The 27,018-nt window shown below is 37.3% G+C and overlaps 1 protein-coding gene across 1 annotated transcript in view; it reads right to left on the bottom strand.

The window, feature by feature from the left end:
* Positions 1-8,151: 8,151 nt before the first annotated feature.
* The window catches only part of LOC107600467 (transcription initiation factor TFIID subunit 4-like), a 57,317-nt gene continuing 38,450 nt past the window's right edge, over positions 8,152-27,018 (bottom strand). The window contains exon 5 of the mRNA XM_016292377.1: positions 8,152-8,681. Coding sequence (XP_016147863.1) covers positions 8,508-8,681 — 174 coding nt within the window. The 3' untranslated portion in view covers positions 8,152-8,507. The remainder of the gene's footprint in view (positions 8,682-27,018) is intronic.

Genomic DNA, 27,018 nt, shown 5'->3' with positions numbered 1-27,018 from the left:
TTAGATATGTGTATATATATATATATATATATATTTTTTTTTTTTTATTATTATTTTTATTATTTGTAAAATAAAAATTTTACAGTTACATTTATGATACTTTACATGTGCTTCAGTATGTTAGTCAACACACCAAAATAAGTGTACTTCTTTAAAGCATGACAAAAGATTAAAACATAATGATTAAAAATGTACTTCAAAGTAAAACTTTTAATTTGACATTATTACAAAGCAGGGTTATTATAGTTAAACTGGAACTCAAACTAAAACCATAAAGTAACATTTTTGTTACTTTAAATAAAATACATGTTAACTGAAAAAAAATGTTTAACTAAAATTTAAATTTTAAAATGAAAAATGAAACAACATATTACAAAAACTATAATAGTATGTAAATTATACTGAAATAACGCTGTTACAAAATGCCTTTTTTTAAATAGTGTACTTAAGAAACGTTTTGAAAATATCTCTTCTAAGTACACTTAAGTGGCCTTTTATTTCATTATCCACAAGTACAGTTTTAAGATTTGAAGTACACTGCAAGCACACATTCAGTACAGTTAAGCTCACTTCTTTTACAATGAAGCACACACTACCGGCAAGATTTGCACTCGATATAAAAATCAAACTTTTTTTGCTCTATACTAACTAGTAAAGTTTAGCTTCAGCTTTTAGAAATGGACTCATTTAGCTTGAAAAAGAGAGAAGAAACTAATAAATCAGCTGAGAGTGAAAAATCACAGCAGATAAATGAATGTCTGGGACGTAAGAAGCAGTGAAAGCACCTGCGTTGAGACAGAGAGAGATTGACAAAGTCTGAGTGAGACTGGAGACAGTGAGAGAGTGAGAGGACGACGGCGGCGCATGTGAACCGCTTCAGAGAGGAAAAACATTTAGCCAACACACACACACACTTATAGTGTCCCAAAGCTGAAGCTGTCCAGCTCCGTCCATATCTCACAGTGATGGAGGACCAGGATCAACATGGATGCTGGTGAACCTCCATCAAACTGACAGACGTGCCACAGATCCACGACACAGAGCCACTCACACACACACACACACACACACACACTCTCTCTCACACACACGCACACAGACACACACACACACACACACACACACACACACACACACAGGTTTGTTCATCCTGCAGTTAAATACGGCCGTCACTCATCTGCTGAATGTTTAATCTCGTTCTGTGGTTGTTTATGAGAATGACAGACAGATTCTCCTGAAGTTACTGCTGACAAACAACCAAATTAAATCACCAAAGCACGTCTCTCTCTCGTTTGTCTTCCATCAAAATGAGCTACAAACAAACATGTTAAACCGTTAGCATTCATGTTTCTTATTGATGCCGAATTGTACACACTAATACAGTACACTACTGTTCAAGAGTTTGGGAGTGGTAAGACTTTTTCATGTTTTTAAAAGAAGTCTCTTCTGCTCACCAAGCCTGTATTTATTTGATCAAAAATACAGTAAAAATGTGAAATATTATTACAATTTAAAACAGAAGTTTTCTATGTGAATCTCTGTTAAACTGTAATGTATTTCTGTGATGCGCAGCTGTATTTTCAGCATCATTCCTCCAGTCTTCAGTGTCACATGATCTTCAGAAATCAGTATAATATGCTGATTTGCTGCTCAAGAAACATTTCTGATTATTATCAATGTTGAAAACAGTCGTGCTGCACAATATTTTTGTGGAAACTGTGATACATTTTATTTTTCAGGATTCACAGATGAATAGAAAGTTCAAAAGAACAGCATTTATTTGAAATAGAAATCTTTTGTCACATTATAAATGTCGTATTCACATAGAAAACAGCTGCTGAGTGAAATTTTTTTAATTCACTATTAATGCTGATATTCCTCAGTCTGTCATGTTTGACCGTCTGTGTGGCCGATCTCGCAGTGACTTTCAGTCGGGATGAGCAGAGCTGCTGTGTGATGAATGTTGAATCGGATGAAAACCAGAACCGAGCTGCAGTGTGTGTGTGTGTGTGTGTGTGTGTGTGTGTGTGTGTGTGTGTGTGTGTGTGTGTCTGTGTGTGTCTGTGTGTGTGTGTGTGTGTGTGTGTGTGTGTCTGTGTGTGTGTGTGTGTGTGTGTCAGAGAGTATAAGTTTATAGTATAAAGCCCTTTGTTTCGTGTTTCTGAGCAAGTCTCTAAATAAACCACCTTTAGACAGACACAAATCACACAGCAAAAAATATATTTCAAAATATTCCAAAAATGGCCAAAAACATATTTCCTAAAATATGCTTCAAAATATATATTTACTTAAATATATTTTCTAGTGATATATATGCCATATATTTTCTACCTTCATATATGTCAATCCAAGAGAATACATTCACATACATCACATTTTAAGAAAAACTTTATTTGTTGTCTATAACATGTGTAAAAATATAACACATATTTAATAAAAATCATTGAGGAACATGCTTTACAATGTTGCCAAAAAAACAAGGGGGTCTGAATACTTTCCGTACCCACTGTATATATATAATAAACATTATAAAATCCTAAATCAAGTTTTGATCTCTAGTAGGCTTTTCCATCTGCTTTTGCATTTAGTTTGAACTATTTTTTTTGTTTGTTTGTTTGTTTTAAAATATATATATTTTGTTTAGCTTCACTGTTTACAACATACACTACTCACAAAAAGTTAGGGATATTCGACTTCCTTAAATGCACTATAACCTTTACAGGTGAACTTAATTAGACCTTCTCTAAACTTTTGAATGCATATGTCCATCTGTTCAATGTTTCAGTACATATTGCGTAACATGCTGTTCTCTAACAAGGTGATTAACCGCAAAAATCGCAACAAGTGTCTGATCCATGAATCAACCACTAAATGTTCTGGTTCAATGACAATTTGTATTTAAACGGTCCTCTTCATCATGCAGTGGACATCCTTTGGCCACATCCCATGCTGATGACCGCTTCATTCTGTTGGAGACGTCCAGGAGAACGCCATGCATCAGCCAGTGTTGTCACCAGACGAGCCAGGTGTTAGTCTGGGCAGATGTGTCTAGTCAATACAGAACTGCCCTACACCTTGTGAATGGTACTGTGACAAGCCAATACTACCTGAATAACATCATTAATCCAGTCATTGTGCCTCTGCGTGAGCAACACAGGCCTGATTTCATCTTCAAGGACGACAATGCCCCAGCTCATCGAGGTCACATCATCAGGGAACGGCTGCTGGAGGCTGGGGTACTTCAAATGGAGTGGCCTGCACTTTCTCCAGACCTGAATCCCATAGAGACCCATGGGATCATCGGAGTCATCCTGTAGAGGGTCGTAACCCTGCACCCCAGAACCTCAGTGACCTGAGGGCAGCCCTTCAAGAAGAGTGCAATGCCATTCCTCAGCAGACAATAAGTCGTCTTGTGAACCGCATGAGACGTCGTTGTCAAGCTGTAATTGATGCTCGAGGACACATGACAAGTTATTGAGACATTGACATTTTGTGTTGTGGTATACCCACCACTGTTGTTAGCTTTTGTTTCTATGAATAGTTTGAGATTAGGAAATTACCATTGCATGCTTCTACTTACATGCCCTACTTTCATGATATAATATCACTGTTGCAGGAACTTTTTACATTTTCCATAAATTTCACCTGAATGTCAAATATCCCTTACTTTTTGTGAGTAGTGTATATTTAGAATATATTTAAAATATATTTTGGCCAGATTTTATTTTATTTTATTTTTTGGCATATGGGAAGTACTGTTTAATGTAGTTTGTCATTTTTTAAGGCTTATTTATTTTTACTCTTTTTGCTGACTCGTTCACTAATGTTCAATAGTTTTGAATCAGTGTTTTTTTTAATGAAAGGAATTAATACTTTTATTCAGCAAGGATGCATTAAATTGATTAAAAAGTGACAGTAAAGACATTTATAATGTTACAAAAGATTTCTATTTCAAATAAACGCTGTTCTTTTGAACTTTCTATTCATCTGTGAATCCTGAAAAATAAAATGTATCAGTTTCCAAAAATATTGGGCAGGACAACTGTTTTCAACATTGATAATAATCAGAAATGTTTCTTGAGCAGCAGATCAGCATATTATACTGATTTCTGAAGATCATGTGACACTGAAGACTGGAGGAATGATGCTGAAAATACAGCTGCGCAACACAGAAATACATTACATTTTACAATATATTCACATAGAATTTTTTTTTAATTGACTATTAATGCTGATGTCCTTCAGTCTGTCATGTTTGACCATCTCTGTGTGTGTGTGTGTGTTTCAGGTGTTGGAGCGTCTCTTCCAGAAGGGTTTCAGCGTGGCTGCTTCTTGCGGCGGCGGCGTGGACTCGTCTCAGTTCAGCGAGTACGTCGTGTGTCGCGAGGACAGGCGGAGTCAGTCCATGAACACGCCCATCAGGATAAAGCAGGAGCCGCTGGACTAGAGACACGCGCTCAGGCCCTCGGCCCCTCGACACACACACACACACACACACACTCTCACACACTCTCTCAGCGTTTGTACGGGGAATGTAATCAAACCAGAAACCCAAAGAACTCCAGCAGGATCTGAGTCACGCCCTGTTCCGCCCAAACCACCAATCAGAGGACGTCCTCACGCATACGGAATGCAGGCTCCGCCCCTCTGCTGGTGCAGTGTGTGTCATTATCTCATGACGATTGCGGCGTGATGCTTACGAACAAAAACGGCATCGTCAGGGGCCGGGGGCCCATTTTTTGGGATTGTTTTTCATTTCATCCTTGTTTCTAAAGACATTTTTCACTCCTTATAGCACCATGTTGTATGCAGTACTAGGCTGGAGTTTTGTGTTTATTTCTTTTGTTACATGAAGGATGATGGGAGTGGCGTTCTGAAGGCATTACATTTGAGAGACTTTCCTGGCAGGAAAACGCTGTTACACCCTCGAGCAGTCTGGGGTTTAATGCGTTCGGCTGCTGAAGGTTTCTTTGTTTAAAGGAGCTGCAAGCAAACGTGGCTATTTCTAAAGCCAGAGCGAGCCAGAACATTAAAGCATATCGTTAAACATCTGAAATTTTTATAAGCTCTCTAATGCTTGAATCAAATGGGTTCTGAACTATACAGAACCTACACAAAGAGTCGTGTGTGTCAAGAACAAAATGTAAGGAGCTCGAGGCAAAACATTGGCAGTGAAGACGTATGATCGTGTCAGTAACGGTACGTTTGCACTTAAATGCATCGCGAGATCGCGCAAAAACAAGCCTCCCGCGTGTTTAAAGATTCAGTGGAAATAGACTCAAATTGGAGCGTGCTGACAGAATGAGGGTACTAACTATGATGCATTAATTTTTAAACCATCTTTGTGAATGAATATTCACTATTCATTAGCCCAGTTTATCAGGTTTAGTTTGAAGTTGTCCGGTTTCTATTTTGATGTCAAAATGTTGTCAGATGCTGAGAAAACGGCAGATACGTTGTGAAAAAGGTGCTTCATCCGGTGTGTGTGTGTGTGTGTGCATGTGTGTGTGAGTGTGTGTGTGTGTGTGTGTGTGTGTGTGTGTGTGTATGTATGTGCGTGTATGAGATGAAGTCTCACGCAACGTTTACACTGGACAAAACTTCATCAACAGAGAGAACTAACAACCAAATCAACACTGCAGACGCACATTGTTGTGCTGTCTGTAAAAAAAAAAGATATTATTTGCAAATATCGTAAATCTAGTGCCATAAAGTTTAACATATGTAACTTTTTTAATTTAAAATTTGTAATTGTAACTGTTCCATCAAAGCCTACTTGATTTAACCCTTCTATTGTCCAGTTAAAAAAAATTATATATATATATATATATATATATATATATATATGATGTATAAATATTTACATAAATATATGCATTTTATACTATAACATTTATTAAATGGTGAACCGCACATGTGTAAACATTTTGAAGTTTAGTAAACAGCTTTTTTATTCCTTTACAAAATAGGTACAAATACAGAAGTATGTTCACACAAACAGAAATATTTCAGGATATGTACAGAATTTACCAAAAATAAGATAGTTCTGATAAACACAAGGTCTTGTAAACAATATATACAAATTATCCATAGATCGAAACAATAAATTCCAGCTGGGCACGTCAGTAATACAATATGAAGAGAGTGCTAATAATATTTTGGCTACAAAGCGTAAGTCATAGAAAGAGCCTCCAGCGGAAAACAGAAACCAGAAGACTAATAAAGTCGGTTTAAACAACCCAACAAATACATTTGTGCTTGTTTCGAACGGGACTGTCGGGGAATGAAGCGCTTTGCCTGAAAAGTGGCAAACGTGGATGCGAATGAGAAAATATAAACAGGTCCAAAATGAAATTTCCCGGACACAGACGAGTTTCACACACACACACACACACACACACACACACACACGCACAAACCGCAAAGCAATGGGATTCATGGTGCATAGAAGAGCGAGAGGATCCGTTTCTGACCGGACTCCGAGTGAAGAAAGGTCACAGAACTTGACCTCTCCTGACATCATGTACGGCGAACCCTCGCCAAAATAAATGCTTACAGGATTCGAGTTCTCTCGTGACTGAGCTTACGAATGCTAAATGAACGACGGACATCAATAACTTAAACCAGCTTAAAGTATCAGTTAATTGAAGGGATAATACTGAGTTTGAAACACAGGCGAGGGAAGTGAAATCCAGTTTTATGGTCCAGGCGGTGACAAAAATGAAACCAAAATGAATCTCTAATACTTTCATAATACATTGATTTATCAGTGCATGTTATTCTAAACCGTTTGCCTTCATAATCTAGTGCTGCTTTCAGTTCTGGTCGTGTTTATGAGATGAGAAACTTAGGATCTGTTGGGATTGGTACTTCTTTTCTCACTGAATATGGTGTTTGGTTGGGAAATGCATCACAAACAGAAGTCAGACGCTGACGTGACGTTCAGACGATGTGTTGGCTGTATTGCTATAGCTCGGATCTGCTGGCCTGATTTCGGGAAACACGCGATTCGTGCTCCTCGTGGACAAATATTAAAGCTACACGAATCACAATGACAGACAGAAGCTTCGTGATCGATTTAAAACGTTACTTTGTAGCTAAAATATCATGTGGAAATCATTTACACATGCTGTTAAAAACAATATTCATCAAAAAGTCTATTTACATCGAGACTCGCCGATAAAGGTTTTGAAAAAGAGTTTGTAGTCCACTTTGATGGGGTTTTAAATACTGCGACTGGCTGGACACTGATGATGATGATGATGATGATGATGCTTGGGAAAGTCTGCATATGTTTTAGAGAACGACGCGATTCTTTAACAGAAACGTACATTTATCACTTCGAGGCGTTTCGTCTCGGAGATCGTCACTGTAAGCGCTCGGTGCTGAATATACAGCAGAACGACGTCTGCACTGCGAGAAACACTCACTTCATCAGGATTTCTGATACTAAAAATATTGAATTATATCACAAAAATGCATGAAATATTACGATATTCTTGTTCAAAGCATAAAGAAAATGTAGTGAAGCTTATTTTAAAAACAAGAAAAAAAATCTTTGCTAATTTGAGAAAAATATACTTAAGATATACTCTATGGTCTTAATTCTCTCATTTTAGTAAATCGTTGCTAATTTTGTTAATTCGTTCCCTCATTTTAGCAAATCGTTGCCTATTTATACCAATTAATTCTCTCATTTTAGTAAATCGTTGCTAATTTTTATTACCGGTAATTAATTTCCTCATTTTAGTAAATCGTTGCCTATTTATACCAATTAATTAGTTTCCTCATTTTAGTAAATCATTGCTAATTTTTATTAATTTATTTCCTCATTTCAGTAAATCGTTGCTAATTTTTATTAATTAATTTCCTAATTTTAGTAAATTGTTGCCTATTTATACCAATGAATTCTCTAATTTTAGTAAATCATTGCTCATTTTTATTAATTTATTTCCTCGTTTTAGTAAATTGTGACCAATTTGTACTTACTTGTTCCTTCATTTTAGTAAATCAAAGCGAGGGAAAGAATTAGTACAATGTGATCATGATTTACTAAAATGAAGGCGTTGAATAGCAGACTGTGGTCACGACTGAACTAAAACGAGGGAACACATTAATAAAACAAGGGAATTCATTCTTAATTCATAGCCATCTTTTTTGGGGGGGGGGGGGTTTTTAGACTAAAATACTGATGAAGAACGTGGTATTTACAGTGTCAGATTCATTCATACACAGAAAACAAACAAACAAACACTCCTCGGCTCAAAGCCGGAGAGACAAGCCTTAAAATTCACTATCATAAATACAGTTTACCTAATAACGTTGAGGAGAAAACAGGAAACATGAAGCACATCTTGTTTTTTTTTTCTCTCTTTTTTCAGAGCTTTTCTATCAAAAGCAACGCTGACATCACGAGCTCACAGACACAGCGGCGGTGAACAGGGCTGAAGGCACGTCGCAGGGCTGAGAAGGAAGTCGATCGCTGCTCAGCAGTCGCTCAGCGTTGGCTACTTCAGGAGAGCGCGGTACAGTAAGAGAGATCTGCTGGTCTCTCGCTCCTGCTCCATGTAGAAGATGAAGTCCCTGAGGTTGACGCGTGTTATTCTCTGGCGGTTATACTGCCGTGACGAGCAGGACGGGGCCGACGATCCGCCCGGAGAACCTGCCGAACTCCCCGACACCTGACAACAAAACACAGTTCTCTTATTAATAAACACATTGCACGATCACGGCTTATTTTATTTCAAGTGCATGGGAGACTCAAGTTTGACATTCTAACAAACAAAAATTCATAACACGAAAACATTGGGTGAAATAGTCCATTTTAATGTACTGAAGTTATTTATGTGGTTCAGAATGGAATGAAATATATTTCATATCAAACTTTCTTGGATACATTTTTACTAAGCTTGCCGCAATGCACTCTGGGATTATCTTATCTGTGAAGGCCTTTTTGACAATATTTGACAATATTTTTGAATATTTGAAAGACAACGGTGTTCATTTTCTTATAACTTATAATTTACAGAAACTGGAATTTGCATTATAGTAAAAAATTATTAAATTAAATAATTATAAATACTTAGATATTTGAAAATAATTCAATTCCAATATTATAATCACTGAATTTTCATCAAGATTTACAATAAATGTACATGACTTTTGTACGTTTGTGAATACAGTTTTTTTTTTACTGCAATTCAAACCCGATTAAATACTTTAGAGCTTGACAATTTATATGAATCATTTATATAAATGTGTTTTTCAGAATGAATCAGATGTAGCTGCACTTCAGTCACTTTTTATACAGGCCAACACTGGCATAAGGGATAAAAGCTAAACTGATTTCAGCATTTCTGATGTTATTATGAGCATAAATGTCTTTTCTTAAACTTAAATACCACTCGCTCTGTCTCAAATGGGTTTATTCTTCCGCTCACATTCTGCTCGTCTGCTTCTTTCAGTATAAACTGAAGCAGAAGTCAAATAAACACACGGATTCTTACACACTGAGTCAGACTCTGTCTTTCATGAGCAACAGAAAAATATCGGATAGTAGAATCAACGCAACACAAAATAAGAACGGAAACGATGTCTCACTCTCCAATAGACGTCGCACAATTAGACTTGATTGTGCTCGGTAAACACAACAGTGAGACACGCAGGCCTAATAGAAAGCAGCTGACGCGTACGGCTCTCGTCTCCGGTGAGCCATCAGCAGATCTGACGGGTGGAGTGTGCTGAAGTGGGGTGAATTCAGGACAGGCAGCGCGCGAGGCGCCCTCGGGGGCCCGGGACCTCCAGAAGAAGGATCTGGCCTCATCAGGCCAATCAGAACTGACCTCATGTGAAAGGCGGGCATGCCTTCTGCCATGGCAATTAATGCCAATCACAGCCTGGACCAATCAAACGCATCCATCTACCTGGACACGCTGACGGGCCTCTGGCGGGTTTGTGTGCTCAACATTCGCGCGCAGGTGTGTGCTTGAGAGATGAGAGAAAGACAAACAGACGAAGGAAGAAAACGTGCTTAGGGGAAGAAGAAAAAAACACTTAGTGTTGCCAAAGATTTTCTGAATTGTGAATACAACCAAATCAAGGACTTTTAAGCAGCTAGCAAGACGGTGAATGTTTGTGAATCGTTTACAACAATTGCGCAAGTATGCTTTCAGGATACATGATGTTCTGTCCCTTTAAAATCATCAGGAAAAAGTATGAAAGTCTTAAGGGAAACAGTTTGAAAGGATTGTGAAATGAACCACAGGTAAATAGTGCAGTTCAACAGAGATCAAGCTAATCAAACCAACAAAAAATCTGAAAATAAAATGCAATCAAATGCCTTTTATTTGTGTGTTATATTAGTATTATTTATATAATATATATTAGTATATACTAATATATGTTATATATTAGTAATGTATTATATATATAGTTTTTCTTAATATTTTGAATTTTTATTTTTTTAATTTACATTTTAGCAATATTTTTATGTGTTTGTAATCTTTATGAGTTCTTTTCTGAATATTTCTATTTAGTTCCATTTGTTTTTCAATTTTAGTTTCAGTATTTTTACATAAAGTTTTTCATCAATTTTATTTCAGTTTTATTTCAACTAATGAAAATTATTTTATTTTATTTTACTATTTTATTTTTAGGTTTAGTTAACAATAACATCATTGCAAATGCATAGTGCACTATATGATTTATTAAAAAAAAATATTGACCTGAGATTCGATCACATGACATCAAACCAAAATAAATAAATGAATCAAATAAAATAAAACAAAACATTTTTGTTTATTTGTTGTATAATGTAATGCAGCAGCTATTTACACCGGTGCAAAAAAGGTAAATGTTATTTCCACTGTTTAAATACAAACAATATAAATGTTTAAACAATATAAATAGTAGCAGATTCTTTGGAACAAGTATAAATGGTAACATACAGCACATCCAAATAAGCCAGTATAAATATTAATAGATGCTGTTTACACAAAGTCTGAACAGAATTATAAAAACTATAAAACAGCTCTACAGAAGACATCAGTGCAATTATTCAGCTCAGTTCAGTGTTGATTCAGTTTAGTTCAATAACTGCGTAAAGTTAATCAATTATGAAACAATTCAGCTATAAGCATCTCTACAGAAGACAGCAGTGTCATTTTTCAGCTCAATTCAGTTCAGTTGATTCACTTCAGTTTGATAACTGTTTAAAGTTCATCAATTATGAAACAAGCTTAGTTCAGCTATAAGCATCTCTACAGAAGACAATAGTGTCATTTTTCAGCTCAGTTCAGTTCAATGTTGATTCAATTCAGTTCAATAACAGTATCGATGTTGCAAAATTAATCAATTATGAAATGAATCTGATTCAACTATAAAGCAGCTCTATAGAAGACAATAGTCTGAATATTCAGCTCAATGCTCATCTGGTAGTATCAAAGCCATCAAACTGATAATATTACACACACACACACAGAGAGAGAACGATTCACTTGTGCATTTAAATGCATGTGTCTCGGCTGAAAGTTTGCTGTGTTTTCTGGCCTCGGGAACACAGATTGGCTCCGGAGCCTGCAGGGCCACACGGAGGAAGAGTAAGTGATCCGAATGCAGGCAGAAAGGTCAGTCCTCCATCGGCGCTCACATCTTTCCTCCCACTGTACGAGTCCTACAGCCAACGCCAATAACCCAAACACAGCCCTGTTGATGTCTGTTTCCATGGAGATCCGTGCATCTCGCAACCTCACGTTAACAAGTACATAAACACACACACTCACACACACACACTCAGCTGATTCAGACGAGCCAAACACACCGAATGACTGCTAATCTACATTCGGGATTGTCGAATCAGTCGACGAGACGTGGGTTTGGCGAAGGTCAGCGTGGAGCTGAAGGAAGCGGAGAAGAAAAGATTTGTGGGAAGGCAAAAATCCGTGAGGCAAAAAACAGCATCTGTCATTTTATCAGCGCTGAGCCGCTGGCGGGCGTAATGTCATATGACATATCCATCCGACAGCTAGCACACGGATACCTCCATACATCTTCTCAGACAATTTCTGACTGCGTGCACGTGTTTGGAGCAGAGAGAGACGAGCCTGCAGCCTCCTCACCAACACAACACTCATGACAATTTTTTTTTACTGCAATTCAAACCCGATTAAATACTTTAGAGCTTGACAATTTATATGAATCATTTATATAAATGTGTTTTTCAGAATGAATCAGATGTAGCTGCACTTCAGTCACTTTTTATACAGGCCAACACTGGCATAAGGGATAAAAGCTAAACTGATTTCAGCATTTCTGATGTTATTATGAGCATAAATGTCTTTTCTTAAACTTAAATACCACTCGCTCTGTCTCAAATGGGTTTATTCTTCCGCTCACATTCTGCTCGTCTGCTTCTTTCAGTATAAACTGAAGCAGAAGTCAAATAAACACACGGATTCTTACACACTGAGTCAGACTCTGTCTTTCATGAGCAACAGAAAAATATCGGATGGTAGAATCAACGCAACACAAAATAAGAACGGAAACGATGTCTCACTCTCCAATAGACGTCGCACAATTAGACTTGATTGTGCTCGGTAAACACAACAGTGAGACACGCAGGCCTAATAGAAAGCAGCTGACGCGTACGGCTCTCGTCTCCGGTGAGCCATCAGCAGATCTGACGGGTGGAGTGTGCTGAAGTGGGGTGAATTCAGGACAGGCAGCGCGCGAGGCGCCCTCGGGGGCCCGGGACCTCCAGAAGAAGGATCTGGCCTCATCAGGCCAATCAGAACTGACCTCATGTGAAAGGCGGGCATGCCTTCTGCCATGGCAATTAATGCCAATCACAGCCTGGACCAATCAAACGCATCCATCTACCTGGACACGCTGACGGGCCTCTGGCGGGTTTGTGTGCTCAATATTCACATGCAGGCAGTGTTTCAGAGATGAGCACTGGGTGCGGGTGTTTGGACCAGAGAGAGAGGAGCCTGCAGCCTCCTCACCAACACAACACTCATGACAATCTGCCAGCGGCACCAACACACACACACACACACACACACACACACATACATACGTGTCTTCACACCATCAGAGCACGGAAACACTGACACTGACCGGTAACGAGTGAATCAGACCTCATTTACACAACATGTGTGTGCTCAGATACATGAAACTGATTCCTTACACTGCTGAATCAGATTTTGGCTCATAATCTGGAAATGGGAAACAGAACATGATTTAGTTCTGTTTTTTATAAACAATACAAGAACCAAATGATTTTCATGATATTTAGTTTAGAAAGAGAATGTTATGACCAAAACCTTACTAAAATCTAGTTTGTCAATTGATTCTACATCCTACATAAATAAATAAATAAATAATCAAGGAAGTAAAGTTGTTAAACTCCATAGATTGTTATGATGAAATTAAATGAAAATTAAATTAAATAATAAAGATTTAAATCTGTTGAGAGACTCAATATGACATTGTATAATAACTCAAATACATCTTGAGGATTTTTTTCTAAACAAATGAAATCATTCAAATCTAATTAATAACAAAATAAATAAATAAACATATTAGATTTAAATCTGTTGAGAGACTCGATATGATGCCTAAATATTTATTTCTAAACAAATACATTAAATTCCTAAATGTCGTAAATAAATAAATAAATAAGATTTAAATCTGTTGAGAAACTCAGTATGTCTTATAATAACTCAAATACATCTTAAATATTTATTTCTAAACAAATCAATTAAAGTCCTAAATCTCAAAAATAAATAAATAAACAAGTAAATAAAGTTATCAGATTTAAATCTGTTGAGAGACTCAATATGACGTCTTATAATAACTCAAATAAATCCTAAATATATATTTCTAAACAAATATATTAAATTCCTAAATGACATAAATAAATAAGATTTAAATCTGTTGAGAAACTGAATATGATGTCTTCTAATAACTCAAATACATTTTTAAATATTTATTTCTAAACAAATCAATTAAAGTCCTAAATCTCAAAAATAAATAAATAAACAAGTAAATAAAGTTATCAGATTTAAATCTGTTGAGAGACTTGATATGACGACTTATAATAACTCAAATACATCTTAAATATTTATTTCTAAACAAATCAATTAAAGTCCTAAATCTCAAAAATAAATAAATAAACAAGTAAATAAAGTTATCAGATTTAAATCTGTTGAGAGACTTGATATGACGACTTATAATAACTCAAATACATCTTCAGGATTAATTGAATTCCCCAAATAAAATAATAAAATTAAATATACAATAAAATTCAAATAAAATAATTATTAGATTTAAATTCGAACTTAAATTTAAAACTCAATATTACATAATAATCCAAAGACATCTTGAGGATTTATTTCTAATAAATGGAAAGATTTTAGGCTTTTGTCTGTTGTGCTCCTCATCCGTCTGTCTGCTGTCTATGAACTCTTGACCTTCTGCCTGGACACAGCTCCAGTTAGACATCTAACAAAACCCATTCGGTTGTCTCAGTTCTGAATGTGAACCATTTACGTTTCTATTGCTCTGTTCAGTTTTCAAAGAATGGCGTTTATAGTCTGGAGATCAAACCCAGCTGATAACAGGTTGGCACTTTTATTTGTAAACCGATCACAGACTGTAACTACTTCATCTCTCGCCAAAGAATCACTTTCCCTCTGCATGAAGCTCACGGACAGAGCCAGATTAACTCCCACTTTGCTCAATTTACTTTGGGTTAATAATGTATGTTTTCCACTGCTGCCGTCTCGGACTCTCTAATAGTTTCACGGTTGGCAGAAAGCTGAAGGAGTCCATCTTCAGCTGCTTTCTGCTGATCAGCGTCTTTCTCTGAGTGTTTTTGAGTTGCGTGAAGCACGAGCCCTTGATGCTGGAGCCAATATTGGACTTGGCTGCGGTTTCACCTCAGGGCTACAGGTTAATGGTCCACTTTGCCAGACACACACACATACACATTACCAATACTGCTATCTCAGCAAACACACCAGCAGAAGACGGCTGAATATGAAGCGGTAGATGGAATCAGAGAGAAACACAGATGGAAGCGCCGTTACAGACTGATGAAATCTGACAGCGGGACATTGAGCTGTTTATGTCGGGTCGACTGAAATTAGTTTGTCAATGACCACAGAGAAAGAGAGCGAGAGAATAAAAATGATTTATAAAATGTATATAATATATATATATATATATATATATATATATATATATATATATATAATGTATAAATGTCAAATTTCAAGAAATTAAAAAAAAGAAATACATAAAAAAAGTATTCACCCCAGAATCAAAAAACGGTAATAAGTAAAAAAGAAAAGGATATTCTGCATTGTCAAATTATTTCTATGAAAATTAAGCCCATTTTCTTCCCAAATCCTGATTGCTATTTTTCATAGTAAAAAGCATAAAGCAAAAAAAAAAGCTAAATGGTCCTAAAACAAGCATCATGTTTTTATGTGAAATATTTCTTACTCATTTTGATGTGAAAAGTGACCTGGGCATGTATTCAACCAAAAAGCGATCTTGAAGAGCTTTCATAAGCAGAATAAACCAGACAAACACTAATGTTCACCATCACTCAGAGTGTGAGAATGACTTCAGACATGATGACTGGTGCTTTTCCATGAGGACTTCAGCACTCTCTCGTTCTCGTTGTTGTCAGGCCCTCCCATCATGTCAGAGCGACTGAGGCCGAGCCAAGAGCCAAAGCTTTCCCACATGTCTAGCTCCGCTCAGAGCGGCACACCAGCCTCGCCGCGGGGCCCGAAGTCTCTCGCTCTCCGCTCCACACCGGCAACGGCCATTAATTAAGACCAGAATCTCCCTCTCACTTTAACTCTCCTCCTCCTTCACCAGGAGAACAGGCCGATGAGGACATTCTGAAAGAGTTAGCAGATGTCGAGTGATTGGCCCGAGGCGTTTTCGACATCGCCCGAGTGATGTATTTGATGTGGAGTTAATTCAGCTCCAATAAAATGTATAAAGAATTACAATAATAATTCACAGATGTATATTGTGTGGATTATACACGCAGCCCTCGCTTTGAACCGCGCCACGGCAGCCAAGATTAACAAAGGCAGGAGAAAAGGATGAGGACTGCTTTGTTTTTCGGCTTTCTGCTAATCAAAGGGTCAGAGAGGCTCGAGAGAACCGTTCTTACGTGTGCGGTTTACACGCCTTCATAAGATTCAGATTCACTGATTTGCTGGAGAATCGGTTTGATTCGTTGTATTGTTTTGGTCTCTGATGAAGTGTGTTAAATAACGTGGTAAACTATGAAAATGGTAATTGGAGTCCTTCACTTGATAGAGAGAGAGAAATAAATATATAATTAAAATGTATATAATACATATTACATATAAAACATATTGTATACATATAATGCATATAATAAATGTTAATAAATATAAATGTAATATAAAAAAATTCATTAATAATTAATATAAAAACACTTTTGCATATTTCATATAAATAGAGAGTAATAAACAATTTATATAATATGTGTGTGTGTATGTATATATATAAACAGTATATATATATATATATATATATATATATACATAAATATAATTATTAAATAATACTATTTTTATATAATTTAGATATTATTTGAAATAATACATTTAAAATAATATTTAAATATAAATATTAATTAAATTAATATACAAATTATATTATCGAAGAATTATTATTATTATTATTATAGACTTTTTATATTTTTTTATAATATATAAATCTTATTAAAATAAATGTAATTATTATGCATGCAGCTTTTATGATCTATATTAGTTATATTAGAGAGACTATATTTATACTGAAAATTGATTTGTTGCACCACAGGACAATTAAAAATTATCCAGTGAAGAGGAAAATAATTAAAATATCTCAAATTAAGTCCAGGTAATACCATGTTACTCTTAAAAGTGTTACAATTTAATTTAATTTAATTATTTTTATGGAGGCTCATAAAAGAGTAAATATCATAAACTATGTAAATGCAAATTTGGGTCATTCACTCACTTAGAAAATAGTATTGCAGTGGTACCATGGTAAAATATCAAATCATGGAATATATGAGTGTTTTTATGAAATAAAAAAAATCTTATAATTCTTATTAAAATAAATGTATTATGCATGCAGCTTTTATAAGCTCATTTTAATTGAGACTATATATATATTTATACTTATACTATAAATTTTTCAGACCACAGGATCATTTAAAGTGAACTAGTGAAAGGAAAAGCAGCATAGAATAAGTCCAGGTAATACTATGGTACTATAGTATTACCCTCATGGTCCAAAAAATACAAGGTTGAATGTGCATTTCATTAGACATCATGAAAAATCAGTAATATCATATACTAAGTCGCCTCATTTCTGTTGCTGTATTAGATTTTATGCAGCATAAATACTGGAAAAGAGAAACAGAGAGAGAGAGAGAGAGAGAGAGTCGTGCTAGTATGATCTTGATGAAAAATGGCAGAATTACATTCAAAACAAACAACTGCAATTTGCCGCCCAACTAAAGAGCAACAAATCTCAAAAATGGCAGGCCGGTAAGCATCTTAATGCCCGACATAAAACACGAGGAAAAACATGGCCATGGCGATGCATAGCAACTGCAGAATTTCAGTCAAGGAGAAAGAAGGAGAAAAAAAAAAACACCTTATTACTTCTAACTCCTGCAAGCCATTTTGGTCTCCAAAGGTTTCAGAGCGCCTGAGGCACAGTGTCTGCAGTGTTTCGGGAAATGACTTGCCTTCGCACGAACACGGCTATGTTCTGCAGCAGCCGCGCTCTCAGCATCCCCTCTCACTCACTCCTTAACCCTTTCCTGCCTCGCGCGCCTCTGACTCACAGACAGCCGGCTCTCGATCGCGAGCAGCCCTGTCGCACTGTTTCGCTTCACACCCACACAAACGGCATCTTATTTGGCTACTTAAGCATGTGAAAACAAACATGGCGATGAGGAGGTCATGCACGACGGACAGAAGAGAGAGAGAGAGATATGCAGGTTCGTCTGCTCACCCACTCGAGCATCGGCAAACTCGTTGACACAACACATAATTAAAACATCTCGCTGGAGGTCAGGAATTTTCTAATTAGTAGACAAAGCTGCGATTGCGAACGCCTCGAGTTGGAGCGTCCGCAGGTTCAAGATGAAAGCATTTCCCTGAAGCGTATCTCCGACGGTTTCTACCTCTCCAAAAGGGTCAGTGAGCTGAACGCCCGGAAACTTTGCTGGCAAACAAAACTTTCCTTGCTGGGAAACTTCAGTTTTCAGAGCCTGAGAGAAACAAACGAGCTAGACGTTGAACAAAAGAGCTAATTAGCAGTCATTATTTTTCTAGAAAATGCCAGTTTTGTGAGCAGTGAAATCGAGCAGGAACTATAATTAACTGGAAGTTCGTTTTGGGGGGGAGATCAGAAAGCCTGTTCCTCTCAGAACCGGCTGTAATGCGATGCACGCTGACTATTTGTTCCCATAAACAGAGCAGTTGTCTAGAAACAAACTCTTCTGAGCAGAACCGCTCAGCCGACAGAGTTGCGTGAAGATAAACAGGGGAACACGACCCAAACACGTGAGCGTATCATGCTATTTTCCACCGCCATCCGCGTTGACCCTGATCTCCTCTGACTCAACGTAGAAAAACTCACAGACCATTAAAACAAGACTTCAGCCGATTCATCCCAACGAGCGTCAGTGTGGAACTTTAAAAAGTGGCGCATTAAAAATTCAAAGCGTTTCACATATAAAACGAACCCAATTAGAGTTCGAACGGGAAGTCGGCGTAATGAGTATCAAGTCTAAACACTCATCCTCAGAAGATCCCGCTAATGAGGCCTTGTTGGTTTTCCCGTCCTCACGTTTTAAACGCCGTGGTGGGGAGTTATTTCTACGGCTGTTTTAAAATTTAATTTGGATTTGGAAATTGAAGGTGGCACATAAGATAACAGCCAAAGCTTTTGTGGTGAGTTAAAAGAGTCAGGTGTTGCAGGAGGTTCCCAAACGCCAATTTTTGATGTCTTTGTGAACTACTACACGCTTGGCAAGAAAACATTTGAACCTAAGAACCTCCGACGAGGCACAAAGTGTGACCTGACAGAAGGAAAACATCTCTAATAAGGTCGTTACGGAAAAGCGCTGCACTGAAGAGTTATTTTTGAACGTGAACACGGGGGAGCTTGTTCACGGAGAATCAAACTTTCTTTTGACGCTGATGTGGCGACCAAGGCCCCTACATCAAGGCAACAATCCACCCAGAGCTGTCAAATCCTCAAGAAGCTCGACAAAGACGCAAAACATCTCCCTCTGAATGAATAAAGCATGCACACACATCACGGAGAGATCATGAACATTTAAAAAAGCTTCAGAAGAGCAAAAGCGTTTGCCCTCCACGAGTCCCACGTCTATTCAACGTTTGTGTACCTACTGGGACAGAAGTCTGGATTCTTCAGGTCGTCAGGATTCTCAAACTTCTGTTGATGCAATAACAGTCATGTTTAATGTGATTGTGTCCCAGAAAAGAATAAAGACTCACATCGATGTTCCCCAATGCACTGAACTCTATAGGGCGAAGAAGCATCACGCTACAGCCGCCGGTGACGTGTTGTGTGCAGGTCAAGCGCTGTAATGCAATGCTTAAAGTGACACAATTTGCATGACACAAAAATCATATGCATTTATTCAATTAGCAGAATGAATGTCATTCAGTCACATTCAGAGAATAAACATCTTTTTAAACAAATTTTACCAGTCAAAAATTTGGAATTATTAATATTATGAAAGAAGTCTCTTCTGCTCACTGAGGCTGCATTTATTTGATCAAAAATACAGTAAAAATGTGAAATGTTATTATTATTTAAAATAGCTGTTTTCTATATGAATATATTGTAAAATGTAATTTATCGCTGTGATGCAGCGCTGAATTTTCAGCATCATTACTCCAGTCTTCAGTGTCACATGATCTTCAGAAATCATCCTAATATGCTGATTTGCTGCTCAAGAAACATTTCCGATTATTATCAATGTTGAAAACATTAAAATACAAACAGTGCTGCTTCATATTTTTGTGAAAACCATGATACACCACCACTCAAAAGCTTGGGGTAAGTAAGAATAAAAACTATATATATATATATATATATATAATTTTATTTGTGAAGGATGCATCATGTGACACTGAAGACTGGAGTAATGGCTGCTGAAAATTCAGCTTTGCATCACAGGAATAAATTACATTTCAAAATATATTTAACAATAAAACAGTTATTTTAATTGTAATAATATTTTACTGATTTTATCATATTTCTGATCAAATAAATGTAGCCTTGTTGAGCATGAAACTTCTTTAAAAAAAAATAAAAAAATAATTCATAACTTTTGACCAGTAGTGTATATCTGTGCAACTAATAAATAGCTAAATAATTTTTTTGGTGGAGGTCAAAGTGATGCATGATGTTTGAAGTTCTGGTGCGTATCAGTGAAAGGGTCTTTATCTCTTACATGAGAAGTTCTTGGATTGAACTCGAACAGACCTCTTGAGATGGTTTCTTTTACAAAGTCTGAGTGCAATGAAGATGCAAAACCCTGTTTCACTATTAGGTCTGTTAGTAGATATACTCATCAAACTAACTGTGTTAAGCAACAATTTGGAGCCAAAACCCATTGCTAAGCTGAAAGCTAGGCCAGTTTCATCACAGAAGGCCGGCGGGCTCGCCTCGTACCCGCATCGCTTTATGCACCAAATCCGACTTCCTTTGTATGTATGTGCAAACCTTATCTACATATTGACTCGGTTTAAATCTACACTCTTGCAGTGATACTTGCACAAGTTTGCAAGAGGAAGTGCTGAAATCTTCCTGTACCTGAGGCGGGAGGTTGGGCGGGGGAAGCCCATCGGCATTGTGGGAAAACACCTAGAGCGCTGTCTGATTTCCAAACAGCTTCATAACACACACACACTGAAGAAGAACTAATACACGAATATACAAATACAATCATACAAAAAATAAAAGTTTAAACATATTGTGCTGCAATAAAACACAATATAACGTGATTGTGTGCCCAGAGAGAAAAGCAATGAATCAGGTCGGATACACAGAGTAACACGAGCCAGTGTAGCTGCTTGTGCCCAGACCACCCATAAGAGACATGTCAATCATGTAGGTGTGTTTATACACAATCAATGCCATATAATTATGAGCATATGCGTATGATGGCATAGACCTTTTTTTTTTAGGGATGCATGATATTGTTACCAAATTGTTTGTTTATGCACTAGATATTTAATGGTGAATGCTTGTTTCGGGCAATTCCAGATTCAAGACTTTCACTATTACAGCGCTATAACTTAAAGGCACAGTATACAATAAATTAATACAATGATTTAAACCTTTAAGAGCATTATGCATAGAACGTAAGCGTGCATTTATTGTGCATTTAGTGTAAAGTATGTTCATGCACACAGAAAAGAGTTTGGTGCATTACTTGAAAAAAGTTTTCACAGTCTTGACGGTGACTTACCACTGAAATGCACTGTTATCCTTTAGCCAAAACATTGTCTTTGTCTTTTTTTTTTCTTTTGTAAATGCTTTCCTATCACAGTTGAAATGCACAGAAAACAATAAATCATTTGTAAAACTGTTTGTTTGAGCATCACAATCACTTCAACACACACTCAACCAATAACATGAGTTTAGGGGCGGGGCTATTTGTCAGACTGACCAATCGCACACGGGGGGGAGTGGTCTGAAAACCTGTTTGATAACAGATATTATTCTTGCAATTCTTTTTTATGACACTAGTGGCAATGAAATGAAACACTACAGCTTTAAAACACTTGTAACGTAAGACTAATGTTTTTAATTTAACGTGAGTTTATCTACTGTACATTTATGCATTTAGAAGACACTTTTATCCAAAGTGAATGACAAAAGAAGAAACATCTACGCAAACGAGTATATATTTATAATATTGGCCATTTATCAGCCATTACATGAAAATATTCATCTTTTTGTCAGCTTCAGACAGAATTTAATTAAATAAACAAGTGCATCCCTAGTATTTGCATGCATTCACACGCAGTCCCTCCATCACAGCGACTTGAACACGTAATGAACAGTCTGAAACTGCAGTGAGGAAAATATCAGATCTCCTTCAGAGCGAGATCACAGAGAGTATCACTCAACTGTGTTCATTACGGCTCGGAATACATAATTTATGGATTGTTAAAAAATACATGTCTGGATTCATCAGACAGCAATATGACAGATGTAGAAAGCAGAACTTGAGCGCGAGCGACTGTGATTTGGGCTGGTGCAGAAAATAAGTACGCTTGAATGTTGGTTTGATGGAGTAGCACGCTTTATAACTACTATCTGCAGGTTTCAGTCAGCGTCACGCACACACATAAAGAAACAAAAACAAGCAAATCAACGTGCTTATTTGAATTCATTCATTTGTAGATTTACAACAGCAGTTTTGAACAAGCCAAACACCTTTAACATGTTCAAATGCATATTACTTACACTTTAGATTCATCTACAAAAACCTATGAATGCACAACCCAAGCTTATTGAGTAAACGCCACATTGCTTAAGTCAAAATTACGTATTGTTTAGCAAAAAAAAAGACAAACATTGAGGAAAAGCAAAACACTGAGAAGTTAATTAGGCTCGCTAAATAAAATCCCTCAGCAGGCCGTGAGGTAAACGTGTTCTTAGCAGGCGGATTCGAGGAAAGGCAGGAGTCCCTGCGCACGGATTACTGACTCCTGCATTATGCATTCAATGATCGATTCGAAATCTTAATTACCCGTAACACAAACACACCGGCTCTAATGAACTGTGTGGCCCGTCAAACAGCTGGCTGAATATAGTTATTAAGATCATGGTTAAATTTAATTATTTGGCCAATTAGCTACGGATGGCTCTGGTGTCTCAGAGGACACTAACGACAGTTTGCATTTTTAACAAAACCTTTTGTGACAAATCTGATCAAACGTACAAGTACATATTAAAGGAATAGCTCAGCCAAAAATGAAAATTTGCTGAAAATGTCCTCACCCTCAGGCCATCCAAGATGTAGATGAGTTTGTTTCTTCATCAGATTTGGAAAAATGTAGCATTGCATCACCTGCTCACCAATGGACGCTCTGCAGTGAATGGGTGCCGTCAGAATGAGAGTCCAAACAGCTGATAAAAACTTCACAGTAATCCACAAGTAATCCACAGCACTCCAGTCCATCAGTTAACATCTTGTGAAGCCAAAAGCTGCATGTTTGTAAGAAACGAACCCATCATTACAGCATTTTAACTTTAAACCGTCGCTTCTGGACAAAATACGAGTCCGTAATCCATAATAACGCTTCCTCCAGTGAAAAAGTGGTCTGGTCTGAATAAGGAGAGAAATCTGCACAGATCAAGCACCAAAACAGCTCTAAACAAATATGTGGCTGGATTTTGATGTGAGAGACAACAGGAGATGCACCTTTTCACTGGAGGACACGCTATTATGGATTACGGACTCGTATTTTAGCCGGAAGCAATGGTTTGAAGTTAAAAACAAATGGATTTATTTCTTACAAACACACAGTTTTTGGCTTCTCAAGAGGTTAACTGATGGACTGGAGTGCTGTGGATTACTTGTGGATTATTGTGATGTTTTTATCAGCTGTTTGGACTCTCATTCTGACGGCACCCATTCACTGCAGAGCATCCATTGGTAAGTGAAGTAATGCAAAATTTCTCTAAATCTGATGAAGAAACGAACTCATCATGAACAAATGTTCAGCATTTTTTTATTTTTAGATGAACTATTCATTTAATCGGGATCTTTATCTGAACTGCATGCAAACTCGCCAACAATTTATGCAGCACTTCTGGGATTCTTTCCATTAGAAAACACTGCAAACTTTTCAAATTGATCAAATGGAGGAAGCAATGAACAGCGGGAGAGCGAGAGAGTGAGAGATGGAGAGAGAGAGGAGGAATTAAACTGAGCCAAAAAAGTGTGACTTGGATTTAATATTTTATAATTGCCAAGGGACATTCCAAGATCAATGAATTTTTTTGCCCGAGACGCACATCAGAAAGAGATGTACTTCAGTCTTTTTAGGGAACATTGGTCTATTTAATTCAGGCGCCTGATGCATGTGAAATATTCCTCCCTGGCCTCCTCCGAGTCCCTCGGGCAGAGCTGCGGGCACACATTACCACTTTTAATGGGCCGCCCTCAGAAGAGGCGAAATAAGCCAATAACCCGTCCACGCTAATGGATTGGCTTGTTTATTCACTCCAGCCCTTCTCTTCGGCTAATTTTAGCCGCGCCATGTTTTTCCACCCAAACATGCACGCAAAACAAAATACTTCTGTGAAAAACATGTCGCATGAAAACACAATCTACACGCCATATGCTCGTCAGGAGCAGGAACGCTGGAGGAGATTACTAGAGATTTGTTGTTTCAGACGCTACTTTTGGAGGCGAGCTGGACATGTCGAGTGTGTTTTATTAAAAACACAGCAATGGATTTGTGCTGATATCCGCACGGATCACTGACGCTGCGTTAAACAGGAAAAGAAGCGTATGAATGGACATTTGTACTAGAGGAATGGAAACCCAGCTCATGTGTGGCGGAGAGCACAGATCAAACGCTGTGCAATTAACCCTCATTAATGCACTAAACGACTGACCTAATTACACCGTGCCAGGTTTTCACAGGGAAACTCAAACAAACTACCCGGATCAGGGCGATTCCCACATGCATGCACGTGTTGTGGATATTTTATGATTTAATATTGCCTTCAAATGTCTGTTTGATCCGTATTACAGCTGATGAGGTCATGCAACATGAGTGATTGTCAAAAATGTTTTGGAAGAATTCCAAAGCGGAATTTATGAATGTCTTTTTCAATCACTCTGAAAAATGTATTACAATTTCCACAAAAACATGAAGCAGCACAACTGTTTTCTTGCTTGTTTCTGCCACGGGATTAAAAGAAAATCAAAAGGAAATTGCAACCTCTTTATCTCACAATTCAGACTTTTTTCCCCTCACAATTCTAAGTTTATATCTCACAATTCAAACTTTTTTATTGCAATTCTGAGAAAAAAGTCTTGTGAGATGAAAAGTCGCAATTATTATTTTTATTCCATGCCAGACACAAAAACACAGAATTGTGAGATGTAAACTAGGAATTCTGACTTTTTTTCTCACAATTCTCTATGTATATCTCACAATTCAGACTTTATTTCTTGAAATTCTGGCTTTATATCGTGCAGCACTGGAACTCGGAACTCTGCAAGATACAAACTCAGAACTTTTTCAGAACTCGCAATTCTGAGAAAAAAGTCAGACGTCAGAGTTTATATTTCACACAATTCTGAGTTTCTATTTTGTTGCTGACACAAAAACACAGAACTCCGAGATGTAAACTCAGAATTGCGCAAGATATTAACTCAGAATTCTGATTTTTGTCACAGTTCTGAGTTTATATCTCGCAAACCTTTTTTTTTTTTTTTTTTTTGCAATTCTGAGAAAAACGTAAAAAATCTGAGTTTATATCTTGCAATTCTGAGGGGGAAAAAATCTGAATTTAATGTTATATTCTGTGATAGAAACGGGCTTCCACTGTTTTCAATGTTTCTTGAGCAGCAAATCAGCATATTAGAATGATTTCTGAAGGAGTATTGAAGCTGAAAATTCAGCTTTGCATCTATTTTTGCTGATGAGGTCATGCAACACGAGCGACTGTCAAAAGACATTGTGTCACATCATCCTAACATTCCATTCCCAGAAATGTTTCCAATGCGGAATTGCTGAATGTCTTTTTCAGTCACTCTTTTCCAGTCTGCTCGTAGATGCCAGACAGGTGCTGAGGATGGCCTGCCATCTCCACGCAGAAATTCAATTACAACTCCTCCTGAAGCGCCTCCATCTGCAAACAATATGGTGCTCCTCGTTTTAATCAAGCCTTCCTCGAACGCAGCGACCGAAGGCCCGTCAAATTAAAAGTCACTTTCAGAATCGTTAGGTCCACGCTGAGTTCTAGCCAAAAATAAAGAAGTGATGATTTGCTCGAGAAAGGTGTAAAGATGACTTTGGTTCCCCAGAAGCAAGTCGTTTGATTATAAAATCTACTCGCTTTCAAAATACTGTTCAGGGATTTTGCTACATGTGTTTTTAGAGTCTACGTGGCTTTAGAAATGTGAATCAAATCAGTGCACGAAGACGCAGTTTGGCGGGTTTATGTGGGCAGTTGTGTTTTTGTCGATGCCATACGTTTTAACGTCTCTTTCCATCTCAGATTTCCTCTTCCACTGGCAGCCTTTAATGAAAGATCATTCCAGCATTTTCACTCGCTCGTGTCCTCAGGCATCAACCTTTCCACCAGCAGAACGTAGTTGACACAAATAATAAAATCAAAAAGAAACAACATTCTTTAATAGATAGCAACACAACTGTGTTTTGCAGTAATGTCGCAATGTAGCAGAGCTCAACGAGACCACGGCTAATTTCACAGACGCGAGAGAGCGCAGACTCTAAATACATTTCCGAAGGATGATGGAAAGTAGATCCTGGGGTGAATTACAGCCGACTGGATTCAGATTCCAGTCATATTCGCTTCAAAAGACTCAGTGGCCTCTAGTGCACCATACAAACAACCGGCGTTAAACACAAACGACTGAACCAGATGCCCAGAATCTCATCAAAACATGTCTGGGTCAAATCTCACCACAAAATAAAAGACATTTAAACAATTCTTGCATCTTTAAGATGCATTATGACATTTTTTCTCAATTCAATTAAATGCATTTCCCCTCTACAATCTCATTACTGTTATGCATATGGATGAGTTAGCTCTGTTAGTAATTCTCATTACTGTCAATGCTGATTCAGTTGTAATATATTCAACCCAGTCTCATGGCAAAACTGCTTTTAAATGTTTTAATCCGATTTTTATTCAAATAAGATTCATATT

This window comes from Sinocyclocheilus grahami, unplaced genomic scaffold, assembly GCF_001515645.1.
Source record: "Sinocyclocheilus grahami isolate Dianchi unplaced genomic scaffold, SAMN03320097.WGS_v1.1 scaffold14.1, whole genome shotgun sequence".
Lineage (NCBI taxonomy): Eukaryota > Metazoa > Chordata > Actinopteri > Cypriniformes > Cyprinidae > Sinocyclocheilus > Sinocyclocheilus grahami.
The sequence above is the reverse complement of the archived record's forward strand: the minus strand, read 5'-3'. Positions and strand labels throughout refer to the sequence as shown.